The 21,905-nt window shown below is 30.4% G+C and overlaps 1 protein-coding gene across 9 annotated transcripts in view; it reads right to left on the bottom strand.

Moving 5' to 3' along the window:
* LOC149568972 (MADS-box transcription factor 21-like) overlaps positions 1-21,905 on the bottom strand; it is a 376,483-nt gene that overhangs the window by 278,927 nt on the left and 75,651 nt on the right. For all 9 annotated transcript variants that reach the window (XM_089821778.1, XM_089821783.1, XM_089821779.1 and 6 more), the window contains exon 3: positions 18,892-18,953. In XM_089821778.1, coding sequence (XP_089677904.1) covers positions 18,892-18,953 — 62 coding nt within the window. The remainder of the gene's footprint in view (positions 1-18,891; positions 18,954-21,905) is intronic.

Here is a 21,905-nt window from a genome sequence, read left to right on the forward strand (position 1 = left end):
AGAAAGGAAATCTCTTAGGAAAGAGCCTCTTAACAAAATGAGTGCTAATAAAATTAAAAGCTATAATGTGGAAAATGAGGAGGATTGTATTGATATTAAGGGTAAAAGAAGGAGATTAAGGATGATAATACTTAGAAGGTTAATGAGGAAGCTATGGATTCTAAGAGAAGTGAATGAGATGAGGGTGAAATAGAAACTAGTGATCTTAGCTCCAACTTGGATGGGTATTCTGGTAGTCAGGGAGTCTCTTTGGTTAAAGAAGATGGGGAAATCATAAATGAGGGGAAAATGGAGACTAAGTCACTTTCAAATCCCTTAGGCTAGAATGAGGATAATAATATCATGACTCAAAGTGAAGGGCCTACCCAGATTGATTTTAACAGGGCTAAGATCTTGTTGGACTCAAAAAAGGAAAATAATGTTGAAGATAAAACCATTGTTATTAAAGAGAAGAATGTGAATAAGGGGAACAAGAAGGATAATACTAATCAGGAGGGTTTAAAAAAAGATAATCAATTAAAGATGGATGGTACCCAAGATGTGACTATTAATTAGGAGAAACAGTGTGATGACAATAAAATGATGAAGCTATCTTTCCTCCATAAGGCTAAATTGAAAGTTGACACCTCTATCCAAGTTTATTTTTGGCTCATAATGAAATTATTATACTCAAGAATAAAATGGGAGAGCTCCACAGTGATCTGGATGAAGAAAAAACTAAGAGGATTCAGTTGGAGAATTAGGTGGGTAATATCCCTATGAGGTTAAAGGCCTATGAAATGGAACTACACCAACTAGTTAAGGAAAGAGGTCAAAGGATGGTCTTGGTAACCTTAAGTTTGTGTGTAGTTCTTGTTAGCATCGGTAAAAGAAGTAATGTGGAAATCATATTGTTGGAATTATTTAGAATAACTAAGAGGGGGGTGAATTAGTTATCCAAGGTCCAGATATACAAATAAAACTTTTCACAATTCAGTGAACTCATATCCATAAATTATTATCATCATGCATGCATCCATTAAATCATACAATCACTTAAACTTGTAGGTTACTATCAAATCAACTTCGTAGAAATGTAATTATGAAACATAATAGATTCAATAACACATTTGACATGATGATTTAACATGGAAATCTAATTTGAGAAAAACCACTAGTAATATGCTACTCATTCTCACTATTTTGAAGTGATGCACTGTGAAAGGAAAATAGTATTAATGGTTACAATACACAGTGTTAAATATGACCTAATTAAAGGATTTCAATCACCTTATTAGGAGTGAGACTTGTTAGAGGACTTTTGATCATTCTCTTGGAATGTCACCTGGTTGAAGGATTCAAAAATGACTTTTAGGTCAACCTTATTCCAAAGGGTTTACCCTAGAATGGTACAATTATTAGAAAGTAACAGTATGACTTGTTTTAATAAAAACTTACAATACACTTGCAGATTATAGATCTTTATTTTAGTCCTCCATTCTACTTGGCTTTCACACACTTCAGCTCTGACAGCTTGTTCACCCTTCAAGCATCCATACCCTTAAGACTTCTTTCTTTTCTTGCCAATGCAGACTCTTCTCTTAGGTCAATGAATGAAGCAATACCCTAGACTCCTTGTCTTCCTTAGGTTCTCACACATGACAACCTTTTCTTTTGACCAACCGTCTCTATAAATAGAAAATTAAGATTATTTTTCATTCATCTTCCTTTGTCCATTTTAGGGTTAGGTTAGATTAGGTAGGATTCAATGAATTTATCCATCATTTCATTTCATTCCCTTCTAGAAACTTCTCAAAATGTTTCACCTTGAATTTTGTGCCACTAGTCATCAAGCTTATCTTCCACATGGTTTACATAATCCAAGAAATCAAACTTGTTAGCTTAGATTCATTGAATTAATGATCTTTCTCATAATGTTGACGCTCAACATTAACTTGTTTCTGATGCTCGACACATACTACATTTCTCAACATCTATTATTGAAACACTTGACACAAAATAAAGTTTACTAGTTCTTGAAATTAACTAAAATTTACTCGGCTTACATTGTATCAGACTTTTCTCAGCACCTACCATGCAGGTTGTTAAGCTTGGGAGACATAATTATTTTAACTTGTTCTTCTAAACTTAATCAATGTATCCATCCTTTCCAACCTTAAGTATATTATCAATGCACTATAATATTAGTATCTTAACTAATCCTTGTACTCATTTTCCATATCATAACTCAACCTTTCCTCTAGGTGCTATGGTTATGTCATTTGATCAAATCCTCTTCATTAATCAAACAAATCATAGTAATTGAATAATCTAAGCAATTATCTTACCATCAAGTAGCATGTTTGATGACAAAATAATGATTGAAACACATTATCATACTTATATCAATCTATTTTTAACAATCTCCCTCTTTGGCATTAATGCCAAACCAAACTAACCAAACTTAATCAGTACAACACACAAACGACCAAAAAGAAATAATTCCTTGTATTGAAATATCTCCCTCTATCAACAACTTACATCTTCTAAATAGGTTACAATATTCAATTTTGATCAATAGATAATCAATCAACTCATCCTTATGACTCCCTTTGGATCACTTCTTATATCTCCTTTGACATTAACTCCCTCTTACTAGGTATTCCATGTTTCTTCTATGTTTTCTTTTGTTTCCCTCAGTAGTCATGATTTCTCCCTTAGCAGGATTTCTCCCTCTTTGAAAAAAATTCTAAAGACTTGTCATGTTAGTATGTCGATATGAAAAATTTCAATTTCTTCCTCTATCACCTAGCTTGTGATTGATTTATAGCTCCAACTCTTTGATTACTTTACACATCTCCTAAAGTAGGATCCATTGCATCAATGTGTAACCTATGTCAATCAACTTGTTTGATGTAGGGCACTTCTCATGCTTCTTAAATAGCCTTTGATAGGGGTATTGCCCCTATTTGACCCCTTAAATACTCATGAGAATCCCTAGGTAATTCTTTTGTGAAGATAACAACTATTTGTTCTTTTGTGTTAACATATTCCATCTTTACCTCTTTATCTCGAACTAACTCTCTCAAGTAATGATACTTGATTGCAATGTGCTTAGTCTTTGTATGCATTATAAGATTCTTTGATATATTTATATCACTTGCATTATCACAATAAAGTATCATAGGTTCAGTGATTGCCTCCTTCATACCTTTGAGTAGCTGTTTGATCCATACAATGTTTGTACAATTTACTATAGTAGCAAAATATTTAGCTTAAGTAGTAGATTGAGATATATAGTTTTTTTTTCTTGCTAGTCCATGTAACTAGCCTTTTTTCTTAAGAAAACTTCTCCCCCACCAGTGCTCTTTCTGTCATGAATATTTATAGCTTAATCAACATCAGTGTAGGCTCTCAATTCAAATTTCTCATTTTTCTTATAGTATAGACCATAGTCTTCTATTCCTTTCAAATATCTCATTATTCTCTTAACAATCATCAAATGATTCTCCCTGAGATTAGTAGAGAATCTTGCAATTATCCTAATAGATAATGAAATATCAGGTCTGTTGTGTACTGCATATTGTAATTTGCCAATCATAGACTTGTACAATGTTTGATTCACCTCAACTGAATCATCATTCTTTCCTAATTTATGTCCTATCACCATAGGTGTGCTTACTAGCTTGGAATTTACCAATCCAAAAGTTTTCAATATCTTCTTTACATACTTTGATTAAGTGATGTATATACCATATTTCATCTGATGTATTTGTAAACACACAAAGAACTTGATCTCTCCAAACATAGACATTTCAAATTCTTTCTTCATTTTATTTGCAAAAGATTTACATAAAGTATCTTGACCTCCAAATATGATATCATCAACAAAAATTTCAGATAGTAAAATACCTTTTCCTTTCACTATCTTCAAGTATAGATTGTTGTTATCATCAGTCCTTTCAAATCCAATCTTCACAACATAATTATGAAGCTTTCCATACCGTGCTTTTGGTTCGTGCTTCAAAGCATAGAAAGCTTTGTGTAGACTACATACCATGTTTTTGTTGTTTGCATCAACAAACCCTTCTAGCTGTTCTATATAAAATTCTTCCTCTAATATACCATTTAGAAATGCAAACTTAACATCCATTTGATAAACTTTGAAACCTTTGTATGTAGAGTAAGCAAGAAAAGTTCTTACTCCTTCCAATCTTACAACATGAATAAATATTTCTCCATAGTCCATCCCTTCTTCTTGTGCATATCTTTTACAAACTAATCTTGCCTTATTTCTTGGGACTTAACCATTTTCTTCTAACTTGTTTCTGTATACCAACTTGGTGCCAATCATATTCTTATCTTGTAGTCTAGGAACTAGAGTTCATATCTTATTTTTATCAATTTATTCAATTTCTTCTTTAATGGTTGTACTCCAGTCCACATCTTCTAAGGCATCATTTAGTATTTTAGGTTCTTGCATGCTAAGAAGACATGTATCATTTCTCAGCTTGTTCCTTATTATTGGTCTAGCATCTTTATCCCCAATGATCTGTGCAACAGGGTGATGTCTCTTGACATACTTTGACAATCTTGGTTATGCTCTATTTTCCTCATTTGGTCTCTCAACTTTTGACTCACTATGTACATCTCTATTGGGTAGTTCAACATCTCTTTCATGTACACTAGTCTTAGAATTAGAATGGGCCTCAACTTCATTCTATAACTTGGCACTTGAATGTAGCTCAATTCCTGAATGCAACTCAACATTCATAGTATGTGACTCAACAGTCACTAAAACTTGTTGCTGATTTGTAACTTGATTTACAACATCTTCATCAATAAGCATACCTTCATAAAAGTATACAAATGATTTGTATTCTTCTAGTTCCTTCATAGGTTCAGCCTTATGTGCTTCTATGTATTCATCAAATTTTACATTTGCACTTTCCACAACTTTGTTAGTGTCAGTATTTAAACACTTATAAGCTTTACTTCTTGTGGAATAGCCAAGGAATATATCTTCTTCACTTTTTACATCTAATTTACCATTCTTGAAGTCTTTGAGAATATAACACTTGATTACAAATACGATAGAATATTTTAGATTGGGTGAGTATCCATACCATATTTCAAAAGGTGTTGAATGAGTACCTTTCTTGACTTGCACACAAATCAATGTATATATAGCTATACTTATAACTTCTCTTGAGTATTTCAAAGTAACAATTTCTCCATCATGAGCATCCTAGCACAATCCATTATAGATCTATTCCTCCTTTCAACAATTCCATTTTGTGGAGGGGTCCTAGGAGAAAATGTATGTCTTTTGATTCCTTTCTCATTATAAAACATCTCAAACTCATTTGATGTAAATTCTCCTCCTCTATCGGATCTCAAATATTTTAGACTTTTACCTATTTCCTTCTCAACTCTTGCTAAGTACCACTTAAACATTTGGAAAGCATCATATTTCTATTTCAAAAACATAAAGGCTACATTCTAGAATAATCATCAAAAAATAGCATAATGTACTTATCTCCTTTGTAGCTTTGCACATCAATTGGTCCACACAAGTGAGTATGAACAATCGCTAATATTCCTTTAGAGGTATGAGTCTTACCCTTAAAACTTGACTTTGTCATTTTGCCTAATTGAAATTATTTGTAAATTATGTTGTTAGGTTTCTTTAACTTAAGCAAGCCTCTAACTCTTCTCATGTTACTGACACTAATCAAGTTATCAAAATTAACATGACATAACCTCTTCTGCCATAGTCACACATCATCAAATTCTACAACTAAATAAGTAGCATCCTCTATATCAAGGTATAATAGATTACCTCTAGATTGATCACCTTTTCCAATTAGTTTTCCATTAGTTTCATACATCTTAGCAATCTTGTTCTCAAACTCAACCTTACAACCTAAATTATTTAGTTGTGAAACACTCAAAAAATTATAGTTAAGTCCTTCAACATGATAAGAATTTCCACATAAAATCTTTTCTATGAGTTTGATAAAACCTTTTCCTTTTATCAGACAGAGTGCATCATTACCAAACCTTACACTATTTCCATCATAATAATTCAAGGTAATGAAATTACTTTATCTCTATTCATGTGACATGAATATCCACCATCAATGATCTATCTATCATTCTTGTTCACACAAGACACTAGTGTAGTTGCCTCATGCTCATCAGATTCATCCTTCATTGCAACATACACCACTTCATCATCATGATCGTCATATCCATCTTTTGTTTCTTCTTCAATAGTGTAGCAAGACTTCTTGCTTTTTTATTTTTAATCTTTGCTATCTTCATCTCTTCTACTTTTGTACTTGTCTCCACCTTTATAATTCTTCTTTTTTGGACATCTAGCAGCAATATGACCAACCTCATTGCAACTAAAACACATGATAGGTAACTTACATTTGAACTTTCATTTTCCTCTATGAAATCTCTTTGCTAGTAGTGCTTCAAGTTTTTATACATCCTCCTCAGCTATATCATTTTCATTGGACACATATTCTACCTTTCTGTTATTCTTCTCATTGGGTTCCTTCAATGATAGCTTGGCTTTGACAACAGATTCAACATTGTCAGGTTTGAAATTATCAAAATTAGATAACTCAAAAGCAGTGAGCCTAGCTACTAGACCTTCAAGAGTCAAATTGGAACCTGGTACACATCTTAGTTCTTGTATTATAGAAACTCTAATAGAATAAATGAACAAAAATTTTCTCAAAACTTTTCTTAGTACAATCTCATCATCTATTTTACCATTAGCTCCTCTTATTGCATTAATGACATCCTTTATCCTAGAGAAATACTGAGTAATATTCTCACTTTCTTGCATTCTCATATCATCAAACTTACCTCCAAAACTTTCATCACCTCCATAGATGGTGTGTAAAGCATCCCGCATTTTCTTTGCATTTCCATAACCCTTGATATCATCACACCCAACATATTACTTAGGGCAGAGAAAATCTTCAATATTTCTTACTTGTGTTCTTCTTTTTTAGATCTTTAGCAGTTAGGGCTCCAACAGGATCAACATGTTTAGTGGTGATGGTAGATTGTGCATCATCTCTAAGACCTCTTAGGTTTAGCATCATCAAACTTTTCCATGTAGGAAAGTTATCTCTATTAAGCTTGGGTACCTCTATTTTTGACATCTTGATCTTTTTGCTTCTAGTACCTTCAAACTAGTCTCTTAAGCAAATGACTTTGATACCAATTGTTGGAATTATTTAGAATAGTTGAGGGGGGGTGAATCAGTTATCCAAGGTCTAGATGTAAAAATAAAACTTTTCATAATCCATGAACCCATATCCATAAAACATTTTCATCATGCATGCATCCATTAAATCATACAATCACTTAATCTTGTAGGTTACTATCAAATCAACTTTGAAGAAATGTAATCATGAAACATAATAGATTGAATAAAACATTTGAAACAATGATTTAATGTTGAAATTAAATTTGGGAAAAACCACTAGTAACATGCTACTCATTCTCACTCTTTTGAAGTGATGCCCTAGAAAGGCCAACCTTATTAAATGTTACAATACACATTGTTAAATGTGACTTGGTTAAAGGATATTAATCACCCTATTAGGAGTAAGCCTTGTTAGAGGATTTTAGATCATTCACTTAGAATGTCACTTGGTTAAAGGATTTAAAAATGACTATTAGGTCAACCTTAATCCAAAGGATTTACCCTAGACTGGTATAGTGATTAGAAAGTAACAATAAGGCTTGATCTGATAACAACTTACAACACACTTATAGATTACAAATCTCTATTTTAATCCTCCATTCTGTTTGGCTTTCACACACTTCAACTTTGGCAGCTTGTTCACCCTTCAAGCATCCATACCCTTAAGCCTTCTTGCTTTGCTTGTCAATGCATACTCTTCTCTTAGGTCACTAAATGAAGCAATACCCTAGACTCCTTGTCTTCCTTAGGCTAACCAACCATCTCTATAAATAGAAAATTAAGATATTTTTCCATTCATCCTCCGTCATCCATTTTAGGGTTAGGTTAGATAAGGTAGAATTAAATGAATCTACCCATCATTTCATTTCATTCCCTTCTAGAAACTTCTACTTCAATCTTCTTTGAATTTGCCTCAAAATGGTTCACCTTGAATTATGTTACACCAAATCATCAAGATTATCTTCCACATGGTTCACACAATTCAAGAAATCAAACTTGTTAGCTCAAATTCATTGAATTCATGATCTTTCTCATAATGTTGATGATCAACATTAAGTTTCTTTTGATGCTCGACACACACTACATTACTCTACATCCACTATACAAACACTCAACATAAACTAAAGTTTACTAGTGCTTGGCATCAGCTAAACTTTACTTAGTTTACACTATATCACTCAACTTACACTAAAATTGACTTTTCTTGGCACTTACTATGCAAATTGTTAAGCTTGGCATACACAATTCTTTTAACTTGTTCTTCTAAACATAATCAATGTATCCAGACTTTGCAACCTTAAGTATATTATTAATTCACTGTAATATCATTGTCTTAAATGATCCTTGTACTCCTTTTCCATATCATAACTTAACCTTTCCTCTAGGTGCTATTGTTACCTCATTTGATCAAATCATCTTCATTAATCAAATAAATGATAGTATTCAAACCATCTAAGTAGTTGTCTTACCAACAAGGAGCAAGTTTGACATCAGTGGAAAAACAATGATTGAAACACATTATGATACTTATATCAATTTGTTTTCAACACATATCCCCTATTACAGTTAAGCTATCTTATGGCCCTAGTAAGAGAACTGGACAAAGTACAAAGAAAATTATTGTTGTTGCACAAAGTTCATTTTGGAGGATATCGTTCAAGGTATTATGGTGGCTAGTAAGGAATTAGCTAAGGTGATGAAAGAGTTAGCTTAGTTGTAAACTCTAGTTATTGGTTGGGTTGTTGGTCCTAGTTTTCCTATTTCTGTTTTGTTTCCATCTTTTGTTTATTTTGATACTCTGTTAGGTTCTAGGTCCTTTTAAAATTTGGTTTTAAACTTTTCTCATTAATTTGTAGGTTCCATGTCCTTGTAAAACCTAGTATTTTGATGTGTTTCTAAAATTTGGTTCTAGGTCCTTGTAAAACCCGAGGAACTTTTATCATTTTATCTTTTTTGCTAGTTTTAAGGGGTTTCAGGTCCCCTCAAAACCTATTTTCACCTTAATCTTTAAAATAAATATATACGTCAAAAAATAAGATTTCCTTTTTTGTGCCCTTGCTATACATGTCATCTATAACATATTTTTAGATTAGAAAAAAGATGACTATCATATACTTATTTGATAAGAACTACACTGTATATCTTTTGCAGTTAAAAAAGGACTTCAAATTTTTATTTTTTTAAAAGAAATAATTCTTACTCAAAAAAAATAAAAAAATTAGACCCATTAAATTCATCAAATTTCACACATTTCATTAGTTTACATAATATCTGAATTCTAAACACAAATACCATTTTTATGCCATTAAAGTTGAATAATTTGTGTTCTAGGATCCTTTTTCTTTATAAATGATGTAACAGGTTTGCACTTTTACCTAGAAATTACAAAAATTTGTGAGAACAAAATATGGGCTTTATATTATCACCGTAAATGCTGAATTACAAAATTTTGTAATACAATATGCAAACCCACATGGATGCCTTCTTTACAATAATTTGCAAGATAGATCTACAAGCTATCACCCTGAGTTGTCCTAGGAAATCTACAAGCCTTACTTATATATGAAATTTTATTATACCCAAAAAGTTTCTAGACATCAGGCCCTAACCCTTGAGGCTGACCAACCCTAAAAATACATATAGAATCAGACCAATATAATTATCATATTTATTTTGGAAATTTTAGTTTGGCCAACTTTGGAAGAACATAACTTGGGAATGGTTGCTCTAATTGGCTATCATAGCATCATTCTAGAATCCACAACTTCTGATCTAGAAGGCTTGACTCATGTAAGCTCTAGTTGAACCCATTTTCAATCCCATTTGGGGCCTCTAAGGCCTTCAAAATTGAGACTAACAATTTTCTACCAAATTACTCACCAAAAATACACAATAAATTCATGAATACTCATGCTATGGAACTAAGCCTCAATTGGTAGGTTGATCTATCCAAGATGAACCACTACCTCTAAAATTAGGGCATTTTGAGCTTGTATGACTGACTTACTAAGTAGAAAACCTCTAGAAACAAAAAAATTGCTCTAAGACAACCCTTATTCAAGAAGCTTAAAGGAAATATTTTTGGGTTATTCAAGATTTCTCTTACATCTAGGATGCTCCTGCATCAAGGATTCATCTTCAATCCATTAGTAGAATTCACAAAATCAAAATAGCTAATCTCCTCTTTCATGAAAGAACAATGCTTCAAGTTTATGAATAACATTTCCTCTTTTAGCCTCTATAATACTTGTTTGATATGCATTATTGTTCCTCTTTATTCTTACTATTGACTAATATGTCATCAAGTTATATAATCACAAATTCATTTCGGAATTTCATTAAAAACTCATTTATCAATCCCATAAATGTACTAGGTGCATTAGTTGAACCAAAAGGCATAACGAACCACTCATGTAAACCTCAACTAGTCTTAAAGATGTCTTCCATTCATCCTCCTCTATGATAGCAACATGATGGTATTCTCTTTTCAAACCAATTTTGTTAATATACTTTACTCAAATGATCCATAATATCATTCCTTCAAGGAAAATGTAACCTATACTTCACTGTTATTCTATTAATAGCTCTAGAATTAGTGTAAATCCTCTATTCTCCATTCTTTTTAGGTGCCAATACAAAAAAAAATACATAAGGACTTAGAATTTCTCTAATCAAACCTTTCTTAAGAAATAATTGCACTTGTCTATTCTATTCTTCATTCTTTGTAGGTGTTAGTGTATGTGGTTCTTTATTATGAAAACTAGCTCTAGGAATCATATCCATACAATGAATAATACTTCTTATAGGATTAATCCATCATGTACATTATCTAAAATTATGTCATGAAATTTAAACAACAAAGATCTAACCTTAGGTGCATGCTCAAGTTCATCTTATTTTTTCAGTCTTTCTAGGAATCACAGAAATGTTGAAAACAATTATTCAATTGTATGTTGTCTTTGGTGTTACACAAAATGTTAAGCCTTACCAAGAAAGTTAGTGATTTTTGAGCTCACTTAGGAATTCAAGACAATTTCCTATGCATGTCGAGCTATGTATGTTGAGTGTTCCAGTTATAACCAAGCTCAGAGTTAGTTCCTGCTAAGCTCACTTGAGCATTGAAGGAAAATCTTATGTTAACTGAGTTTACTCGATTACCAAAGGAAAGTTAGCATGGATCCCATGTTGACCTTTTTCACTTGGTTACCAAAGGAAAGTTAGCATGGATCCTATGTTGATTGGGTTGGGTCAGTTAACAAAGAGTTTCTCTGAGTTGATCAAGTGCTCAATTCTATATTAGCTGAATGACAACATGTTGAGCCTAATGGATTTATTGGGTAATGCTAGCTAACTTAAGGGATGAAAATTGTTTGATTAAAAGTATATTCAAGTTTAATTGACAAGATTGTTCATATAAGGTCAAGTTGAGGATTAAAAAAAGTAATCATGGGATTGAAGAAGATGAATTAAGGAAGTGGATTAGAAGGATATATACAAGAGGACAAAGTATCCAAGTCAGATGACTTGCAGAGAACATTCTAATTGAAGATGATCAAGTAATGAAGCCAAAATAGAGATCTGAAATCAGCAAAGAAATTTGCATCAACAATCAAGTCAAGTCATTGTTACTCTCTAATAATTTTAGCAATGAGTCAAATCTCCTAACTGAGTTAGCCTAACAACTATTTGGTAAATCCTCTAACAGGGTGGCATTTCTATATTGAAGTATCTAAAGAACTTTAATAAGGCCACTCCTAATAGGATGAATTAAATCTTATAATAGGGTCACACCTAATAATGTGTTTTGTAACCTTTAATAGGGTTGATTCCTAACAGGGCTCACTTGAGAAGAGTGAAAAATAGTAACTATTTGCAATTGGTGGTTTTCCCAAATTGGGTTTCCACATTAAATCTTGGTGTCTCATCTGTTCTTTTTATTTTATTTTTGTTTTTTCAACTAAGTTAATTAAGGTTAATCACATTTAAATCTCTTAAGATCTACATGTTCAGTGTTAATCGAGTAACAACAATATATTCAATGTTAATTGAGTAACAATAATATATTCTGTGTCAATTGAATTTCAACAAGGTTTTGTTTTAAAGTTGTGTTGACATCTTAAGGGACTTGGTTTTTTTTTTTTTGGTGATAATTCACCCCTCCACTCTTAGTTACTCCTTTGCATTTCCAACAAGAAAATCCAACATTCTATTTCTTAATATCTTTCAAAAATTTATTTTGTTTAATCAAGCAGACTCTAACTATTTTACAATATTTTTTCTCAGGTTTCTCTACCAAAAGTAATAATAATTTTTTCCCCACATTACCTCAAATAGCATACTAATCCAATCTACCATCATGCAAATCTTGTCTATCATACTACTAAGGTCTTCCCAAAATATAATGACAACAATTCATAGGCATAATACCACAGAAGAATTCATCGAAGTAGTTTCTAATATTTCTTTTACAAGGCATCATTCTCTTATAAGTAGCTTATTTTAATCCTTGATCCAAGAAATGTGATAAGGATTAGGATGTCTCAAGCTTTGTAACTTCAACTTAGATACTAACCCCTTAGATGTCAAATTATCAAAATTGCCATAGTCAATAATCATGTTGCAATATTTTCCTTCAATCTTACATCTAGTCCTAAAAAGATTTTTCCTCAAAATAGTTTATTCATTCATTTTATCATTCCACAAGGTTCTTATCATCATTAGGTTTTCTCCATTTTTGGGTTTATTAGGTGAATCAATAACCTCTTTCTTGAATTAAACCTTTTTTGCTACTACATTTCTTCTTACTTGAAAATGTACATTAGACCTTCTTATCCATATTTAAAAAAGTACCCAAAAACAATATCTATCTTCCCTTTTGTACCAACACTATTATTCCTAGAGTAACCAAAATAATTACCCCTAGCATAGGTACCTCTTCCCCTACTAGCATTATCTTATTTCCATTCAAATTTTCCTTTGTCATTAGATACATTATCAAATCTTCCATTTTCTCCATAATATCGATTTCTCTTTATCTTAAATCTTCAATATCTTGTCCTTTTTCTATATTCTTGTTTATTTGGAAAATTTTCCTCAACTTTCAAGGCATACAAGTATGCTTCTTTGATACTTTCCATTTTCACAAAACTGATATCATATTTTGTCAAAGTTCTCAAAGCATTTAGGTACCTAGAAACCTTTTCAACCTCATCATCAACATGTCTAGATCTAATGTCCAACTTATATAATTCTTCATTATAATATTTCATAGTCATGTCTTTCTATCTTAAATTTTACATTCCTCTTAATAGATTAACTTGATGATCAACACGAACAAATTTGTTTTTCAAATTACCAATAATTTTCATCCATGTATTGATCTCTTCTTTTTATCTCCTTTATTTATCAGTTTACAAGTGTTTCCATTAAAGAGAAGCATGCCCCTTCAACTTTGTAGCTTCTATGCTCACTTTCCTATCCTCAGGGATACTTCCATAATAAAAATTCTTTTTAATCTCAGAGATCCAATCCAACAAAGCATCAATATCAAGCTTTCCATAGTAACTTAAAATTTCAAAAGAAGATCCTGAATTTCCTATAGCCAAAGATTTAAAATTCATTTCCTCATCTTTTTCTTCCTCAAGTTTAGGATAAGGTGCAACTACTTCTTCTTCATCACTAACATAATCAAGATGTACTTCTCTTCTCTGGGTTGTTCCAACAACTTCAAGTCTAGCTCTAGTTTTTCTCAATATCTCTATTATAGAATTATCTTCATTTCATCTACCTCAAACCATTTTGACAATAGTTCCTAAATGGATCATAACCCTGTACAAGCTATAGGTTAAAACCAAGATTTTCCACCTTAAAAGTAATCTAATCAGGGTTCTCCATGATCGTAAAACTTTGCAAGGAAAGAAAACCTTGATTTGATATGACCTAATGCTAGATAGGATGGGGAAATGAAGCCAAGTTAATTCAAAAACTACCATAGTAGAGTATGCATACAAAAGCTAACATAAATATGGAAGAAACCATAAGAAATATATTGATTCCAAAATGTAGATATGTTGAGATAATATTCTTACAATATGATAGGTGTAAGGCCTACCTGGTTGTAGTCATAAAAGACTAGAATATAATCTACAATCTTAGAGGCTTGGGCCTATAGAGTCAAGGTTAATATGTCATCTTCTATAAATAATGAACTACCCTACTCTAATCCTAGATCTCAATTATATAGCCAACAAGACCACAAGTTAGTTTGTAGGAAATTTATTACAAAATATAGGTCCTACCATAAAGGAGAAATAAATAAATAAATAACTATGCAAAATAACATCCATTAGGATAAATATAGGTCAACATGTGATCCAAGAAGAGATCCCCTAAGTTGTAGAAAGCATTGATATCACCAAAACCTTGCAGAAGCAAATAACTACACATTACTTGATATGAAAAGAAATACAAGCACATCAAGAAAAGAGAAGAATAAGTCCCACAAGGAATGAAATTAATTTCCATGAACATAGGATAAGAATCCACAATAAGTCTTCATTAAGAATTATACAATGTAGAAAGAAAGAACATGAACAACAAGGGCCATTCCAAGATCAACACACATGAATGATAAAAAAGAAATATTTTTGGTTGATATGAGATTTCCAAAGCACTCAAGATGCTCCCACATCAAGTTACCACTCAAATGAGTGAAAGTACCAAGGGGATAATTTGACATCATTAGGACCTTCAACGGTGTAATTCAATAATGCCCCCAATATGGAAGATCAGTACAAATATTGCGTAGATAAGTATAAGGTGTATTTATTAGACCTTTATAAAATGGAGCAAGATTTATTTTCTAAATATTATGGAATTAGAATATATATAAGATAGTTAGGGATAAAGATGATTATAATAAGCTATATGAATCCTATAAATCAAAAAATACTCAACCAAGGAATACATAGTGTATAAATGAATGATGAGGAGAAAGAAGACATAGACTAGAGATATAGGTATGTTGAGAAATGATAATAATATTGGAAAATATACTCTTATCTAATGGAATTTTTTCTAAGGGAGGGTGAGTTGGGAAAATCCTATAAACCAATAATTTCAACAACTCCAAGAGAATGAGTACTTTTATAAAACTTCCCCACTCACTCATCAAATAATATAAAAATAGGACATGATTTAACAAACCTCAAGAAGGAATAGAACACAACTTAAATAAAATAGGGGTCCAAAAAATCTACTAAGGAAAGTAAAAGACCAACTTCTCTTGTTTCATCCAATATTTCTACTCCATCCTTAGTGTACCAATGAATTAGGTATATAAAGACTAAGGAGAATTAAAAAAAAGGTTGAGGAAAATTTTTGAATACAAAAGAGAATAAGAACATACATAAAGAAGGATGTGATAAAAGGAGTTTGAGGAAGAAGAGAAATAAGAGTAACAATCCCTTATTTGAAATAAAAGAATGATAAGAGCTAGTGACTAAGCTCTCATCCTATTCACAAGAAATTATTGTTCCTACTACTCTTTCTACTCTAAAAGAGAATGACAGACCAAGCCTATTAACTACTTATAATAATACATAACAAAAATCACCACAATAAAATATTCTTATTGAATATGTTATTGAATCTAAGATTATGTGGAAGTTAAGGTAGAATAGCCAAATTTAATGGATGAATAACTTCTAATGTAATAAGTTTTTATATAGATGAATTTACATGAAATAGTAGACATGGTAGATGAGGAAGTGAGGAATATATTAATTTATTTGGATGTGTTCAATAAAGAGACCAAAAAATATTTTTATTATATGATTGGAGAAATGGAATTGGATATCGAGAAGGTTATATGAAGACTCTAAAGAAAACGAACCTAAAATCCAACAACAGGATAATATTGTTGAAAAATCTCTATTGAAAGAAAAAGAAAAAAGTCTAAAAGGGAAATATAAATTGAGTGGGAAAAACAAAAGTCTAATAATAGGAGTAGGGGGGGTGAAATGAATAGGTTTTTGAAGAACCTCTATAAACAATCGCCAAATCCATCCCTAGAATAAGAAGATGAAACAAAGACCTTAAATAGGAAAACCTATACACATACAAAAAAAATAACCTCACTTACAAAGGTTATGTCAAATTGGTTAGAAGAGAAAAATGGGCTGCAAAGTGAATGAAGTCAAAGACTTTAGAGTTTCCATGAAACTTGAGAGTATTAGAGGACCCAAATCACCATACTTTCTCTCTCACACACATGCATGTATATATATATATATATATATATATATATATGTATGTATGTATGTATGTATGTATGTATGTATGTATGTTCATATACATATACATAGACACACATGCAAACACATGCACATCTATACATATAAAATAAAGAATACATAAAAGATGAATATTATAAGATGTAAGAGGTAGACCTAGGGGAACTCACATGATAGGGAGAAAATAACCTTCTACAAGAGATTTTCAATAACTTTATTCATACAAATGTAGAAGAATGTGGATAAAAAGGAAAAATCTAAACCTAAATAAATGAACTTAAGAAGCATGTCAATAATTATATAGGACCCATGGACCCTTTAATGATTACTTTAAATTTGCAACAAACTTTGAGATAAGGTATACATATTTTAGGTTAAGACACTTTTGTATCACAAACACTAAATCAGAGAAATGATGTAGATATTTCAAGAGAAAGAGGAAGATTATTAGATGTAAGAGGTAGACCTAGGGAAACTCAAAAGAGAGGGACATAAGAACCATTTAAAAGAGGTTGTAAATATCCCCATTCATAAAAGTGTAGAAGGATGAGGAATAATAAAGAAAAAATACAATCCCAGATAAATGAACTCAAGAAATATGCCAATCATTTGATAGGACCCATGAATCCTTCAACTCTTCCATTATGTTTTCAATAAACATTAAAGTACAGTATATATGTTTTAGGTTTAAAAACTTTTGTATAAGAAACACTATAATGGATAAATGATGTATATGTTTCAAGAGAATAAGAAGAATATGAGCCTATATTAGTTTATAAAAATGAAATTAAATAATGTTCAATATGATAACTAAAGAATAAGTACATGTACATGAATAGATGAAATAATTTTTATTCCAGGTAATTATCTCCCTTTTTTGCATCATTACATCCAATCTTCATAAGATTCTTAAGGTAGTAGTATTGGAACTTTTAGATGTAAGGATCCACATGAAATTTTTGTGGGCAATAATTATTCATTTCAAGACATATATAGAGATTACATACACATGACCATCAAATATGGAGAAGCAAATAACAATTTTCTTCAATTTACTGAGGATTTTGTTAAAATAATCTTTTTCACATTTTGGAAGATAAGGAAAAAACGTACTGCATAGATGACATAGTGTAGCATTTTAAAGATGTCTTCCATGATGATTGTAAAAAATAGTCTATATATTGGATTGTGGGAATAAAATATGAATTAAAAAATGTGAAGGAGCTTACTCACTTCATGGATAAAAGTAACAAACTAAAAGTTCATTCTATAAAATTAATATTTTATTGAAAACTCCTAATATAGAATAAATAACTAAAAATGTAAGTGCATTCAATTAATAAATCTTGGATTTAGTCACCCACCTATAAATATAGCTCCAAGTTTTGGTAATTTTGATACAAGTTTGGAATTTGTTGGCAAATGTAAAGTTTGAACTAAGTACAATAGTGACTTATCATACAATTTTGAGCTTTGATAATATTTTTACCAAATATTTTAATAAAATTTAAGGGTAGAGAAACAATGGAATTAGATCTTTTAGTAATTGTACAAAAAATGTATGATAGGTCACGCTACATGTTTTGGAAAAATCAAGGCCCAAACATGTCGATAAATTGAAAGCATGAGTAATGTAAGAACTAAAGTTTAGTTTAGAATGCTTATAATTATCATTTTAATAAGAATTATTTTATTTTATTATGACACAAATAATTCTCAAGAACCTTAGTTATGGGTTTGACATGCTTGTATTTTGAAAGTTTGTTTCAGCCTATGCTTTAATTATAATAAGGGTTAAAAATTATTTGAGTAAAAAAAAAAATTAACGGTTCTATGATTTAAGTGTTTATGCACTATTGAATAAGTGAATTTTAAATAATAATGGATTTCGAGACATTGATTTATTGCCAAGTTTTCAATTGATTTAGAAGATGGTATTGATAATTATATACATGCTTTAATGAGTTTGATAAATTAATTATACCATATTTCTCCCCAAAATTTTAAGGAATAGTTTTTCTCACAAGTGCACATGGGTAATGATTTTGTGATGCAATAAAATATAAGAAATAATTTGTTGTTGTAGTTACCTTTGGTGATTACATTATCTTTATACACATTATACACCCAAAAATCCATTCTTAATGATTTAAAATAATAATTTCATTGTCTTTTAAAGGTTTGTAGATGTTCTTAAGTTAAGGAATTTTCATATACATGAAATTATATTCTTAAGTTTTTGATATAGGCATAGATACTATAAATTTAATATTTCATTAAATTTAGGAAAACAAAGATGTATCTTAATTTGAGATCACCATTCTAAAAGTACAATAGAAAATATATATAAAACTAAAAGAAAATTATATTATGAAGATATTTGCATACCTGTTAGTACTTTTTAAGAGATCAATTTGTTGCCTAAGTAATTTCAACTCTTGTTGTAGAATCTGCATATAGAATAAATAGTCAAATAAACATAGCCTAAAGTCCATAGGTTTTTACTTCAAATGTGCATTATAAAATAATTTATTTGTATTTTAAATTAAAAAAATTATACATATCAAATAAAATAGTTTGATCATATTTATAGTAATTTTTGTTATTTAAAAAAAAAACCTAATTTTTTAAAATTTAATATTTTAAGTAATAGAAAACTAATTTATTAGCTTATTAACATTCTTTTAAAAATTTAAACTTTCCTATACCTCTACCATCCATTCCTAAACTATATCTCAACATTAGAACTAGCTACATACATTAAATAAAGTATAATTTAAAAAAAAATCATCTCAATTGAAGTTAGGAATTCATTTACAATTAATCTTGGACATCTATATGTTGGGAATCATGACATGGTCTTATAAATGTACAAATTATAGAAATAGTAAAATGTCCTCGAGTAACCACACCAATGAATTATTCAAAATAAGTTAGGATCTTCTTATTTTCATTGATTCATTTATTTATTTTGTTCCTTTTTATCATAGATCTTAAATAATTACATGTTATTAGCTACAATTATAAGTTCGTACTATAACACCATTAAATTATCCAAAACAAAAATCAATTATCCACGTATGCATTGAAGTATGAAAAGGGAGAAAATTTAGAGAAACAACATTTACCACATCCTAGTAAAAAATCTAGCCTGGCCGCTTTCACCATTTTATAGGCCATTCCAAGCTCCTATCAACCACCCTTGAATCATCTTAGCATTAATATATTATATTTTGTATTAATAATTTTTATCACTTTAATATTCCCTCCATCATCAAATTGAATAGATAAAACTTTAATTATTTAATTAAAATAATATATTGCACCCCTATCTACTAACTTACATTGAATTCTAGTGATTATTGTCTTCCTCTTCTTCTTCTTCTTCTTCTTCTTTGTGTGTGTACATTTGTTGCATTCCCTTTTTCAATTGTAATTAAATTCTTATGGCACATTAAAAATTTTCTTCATGCACTACATGGCGACATAAAGTTTTAGTGGACCTATCATGCATATCGCTTCTCAACATTATGGGTATTTTCTACCATTTCTACAATTGCTTCCTTAGTTTCACTTTAAGCAAGCTATATATTAAATATTTGTTCCTATAAACTAGTTAAATGTGTTGGGATTAAGGTTTCTTAATCTTAGAGTTCAAAAATGTCTACTTTATTTATTTTATTGTACCAACTTTATAATTTATAAAATTGGTGGACTAATGTCATATATTACAATCTTGGAACTATGATGAGTTTATTTATAGGACTATTATGGCTATTAGTTTTATGGAAGAGTTATGCAAAGATATCATTTTTAAAGTAGTATTTATGATGGAGTTCATTTTTTACAAGTGGTATCAATTAGGTGTTGCACATGGAAAGGTTGTCATTATGGATGCATTATATATTTCATCTTTGGAATTTATTATATATAATGTGTCATGAGATTAGAAATATTTCTATATGACAGCCCATGTGCTTTTATTTTGATGTTGGTTTTGGAAACCATGGTTATTTTCCACTTGTGTTACACACTATATGTTTGTGGTTTCATAGTGTAATTGATACGACAAGTTGTTATTCTTATAATAAGATTTTATATAGGAAATTCCTCTCTTGAATAATTTATACCTATATGTACTCCTAAAGAGAGTTAGCTCTAAGAATTGCATGAGTTTTTTCCTACAACTATTTTCCCACATATATTTGGTGTTGTAATTTTATCTGTTTGATTATGATTCTATATGTGTTTAGCTAATTTGTAGTAATTTAAAATTCATTAAAATTACAAATAAATCATCTCTTCTATTATATTTAGCATTTTGAACCATTTATTTTTTATATTTAGGCTTTATTTTAAATTGATATTATATCCTAACAAACTAATTTTGTTGTTACTAAGTAGAAATGTTTTTCTTTTGTATTGATCTACTTGGAGTTAGAGTTTTGTAGAGGAATATTTCATAACATGTTTTTAGGATTCATATGATAATAATATATAATGAAATCTAGGTGAAAAAGTTTAATGAAACCAATCTTAGGTGTTGAAAACTCTAAAAGAGGACATGCTTGTATACATAGAGATCTATGGGCTACTATTTCTTTAATGAAACACTAGACTACAATGTAGGATGTATGAGAAAAAATTGATAAAAAAGAAAAGGATTTGATAAGAATTTACCTATTACAAGGTTTATGTCCTTGGTCTTCTTATTTTGTGAAACATTACACTATGGTTCACAAAATAACTTAAACTACATTCCACGCCTAAAAAGTCTAGTTGTTGTATTGAAAATTAATAAGTCAATGTTTTTATGCAAAAAAAAATGGTATTAGAGCCTAGATCATGAGTTCAAACCATGTGCTTGAATTAGCCTAGGGATTATTGAAAGGCATTCTCCCTTGGTATTATTTCTTTGTTCAATGGGCTATTGAGTTCTTGAAATGTCTTGAACACCTTTCAATTTTATAAGTCTACTACTTGTATCGAGCATTAATAGGTCAACATTTTTCTACAAAGATAACCAAAATTTGATGCAAAAGCATCCAGTGGTATATAGGCAATCTTGTATCACCCAAAATTATGCTTAGTGTTAGTTTCTATTTAATGTGTTTGTATTTTTGGATACCCATTTGGGTCAAATAGATATTCTAACTCTCATAGTTCCACTATTAGCTTTATGGGTTAGTGTTTTTAAGCAATTTGGGATATGTGCGAGTGTAGAAAATAGGTTATTTTTTAATTGAGCCATAATTATGACGAGTTAGAGGGTTTAAGTTTGAGGGGTAATTTCACTTATAATTTAAAGTATTCCAAAAAAAAATCAGGTCAAAAGGCTTTACTCTTTGAAAGTTATTGCATTTTTAAGTTGCCCCCTTAAGAATTCTTCAAAGTCAAATTTG

This window comes from Cupressus sempervirens, chromosome 3 (assembly GCF_028749045.1).
Source record: "Cupressus sempervirens isolate cs-2001-9-10 chromosome 3, ASM2874904v1, whole genome shotgun sequence".
Taxonomy (NCBI): Eukaryota; Viridiplantae; Streptophyta; class Pinopsida; order Cupressales; family Cupressaceae; genus Cupressus; species Cupressus sempervirens.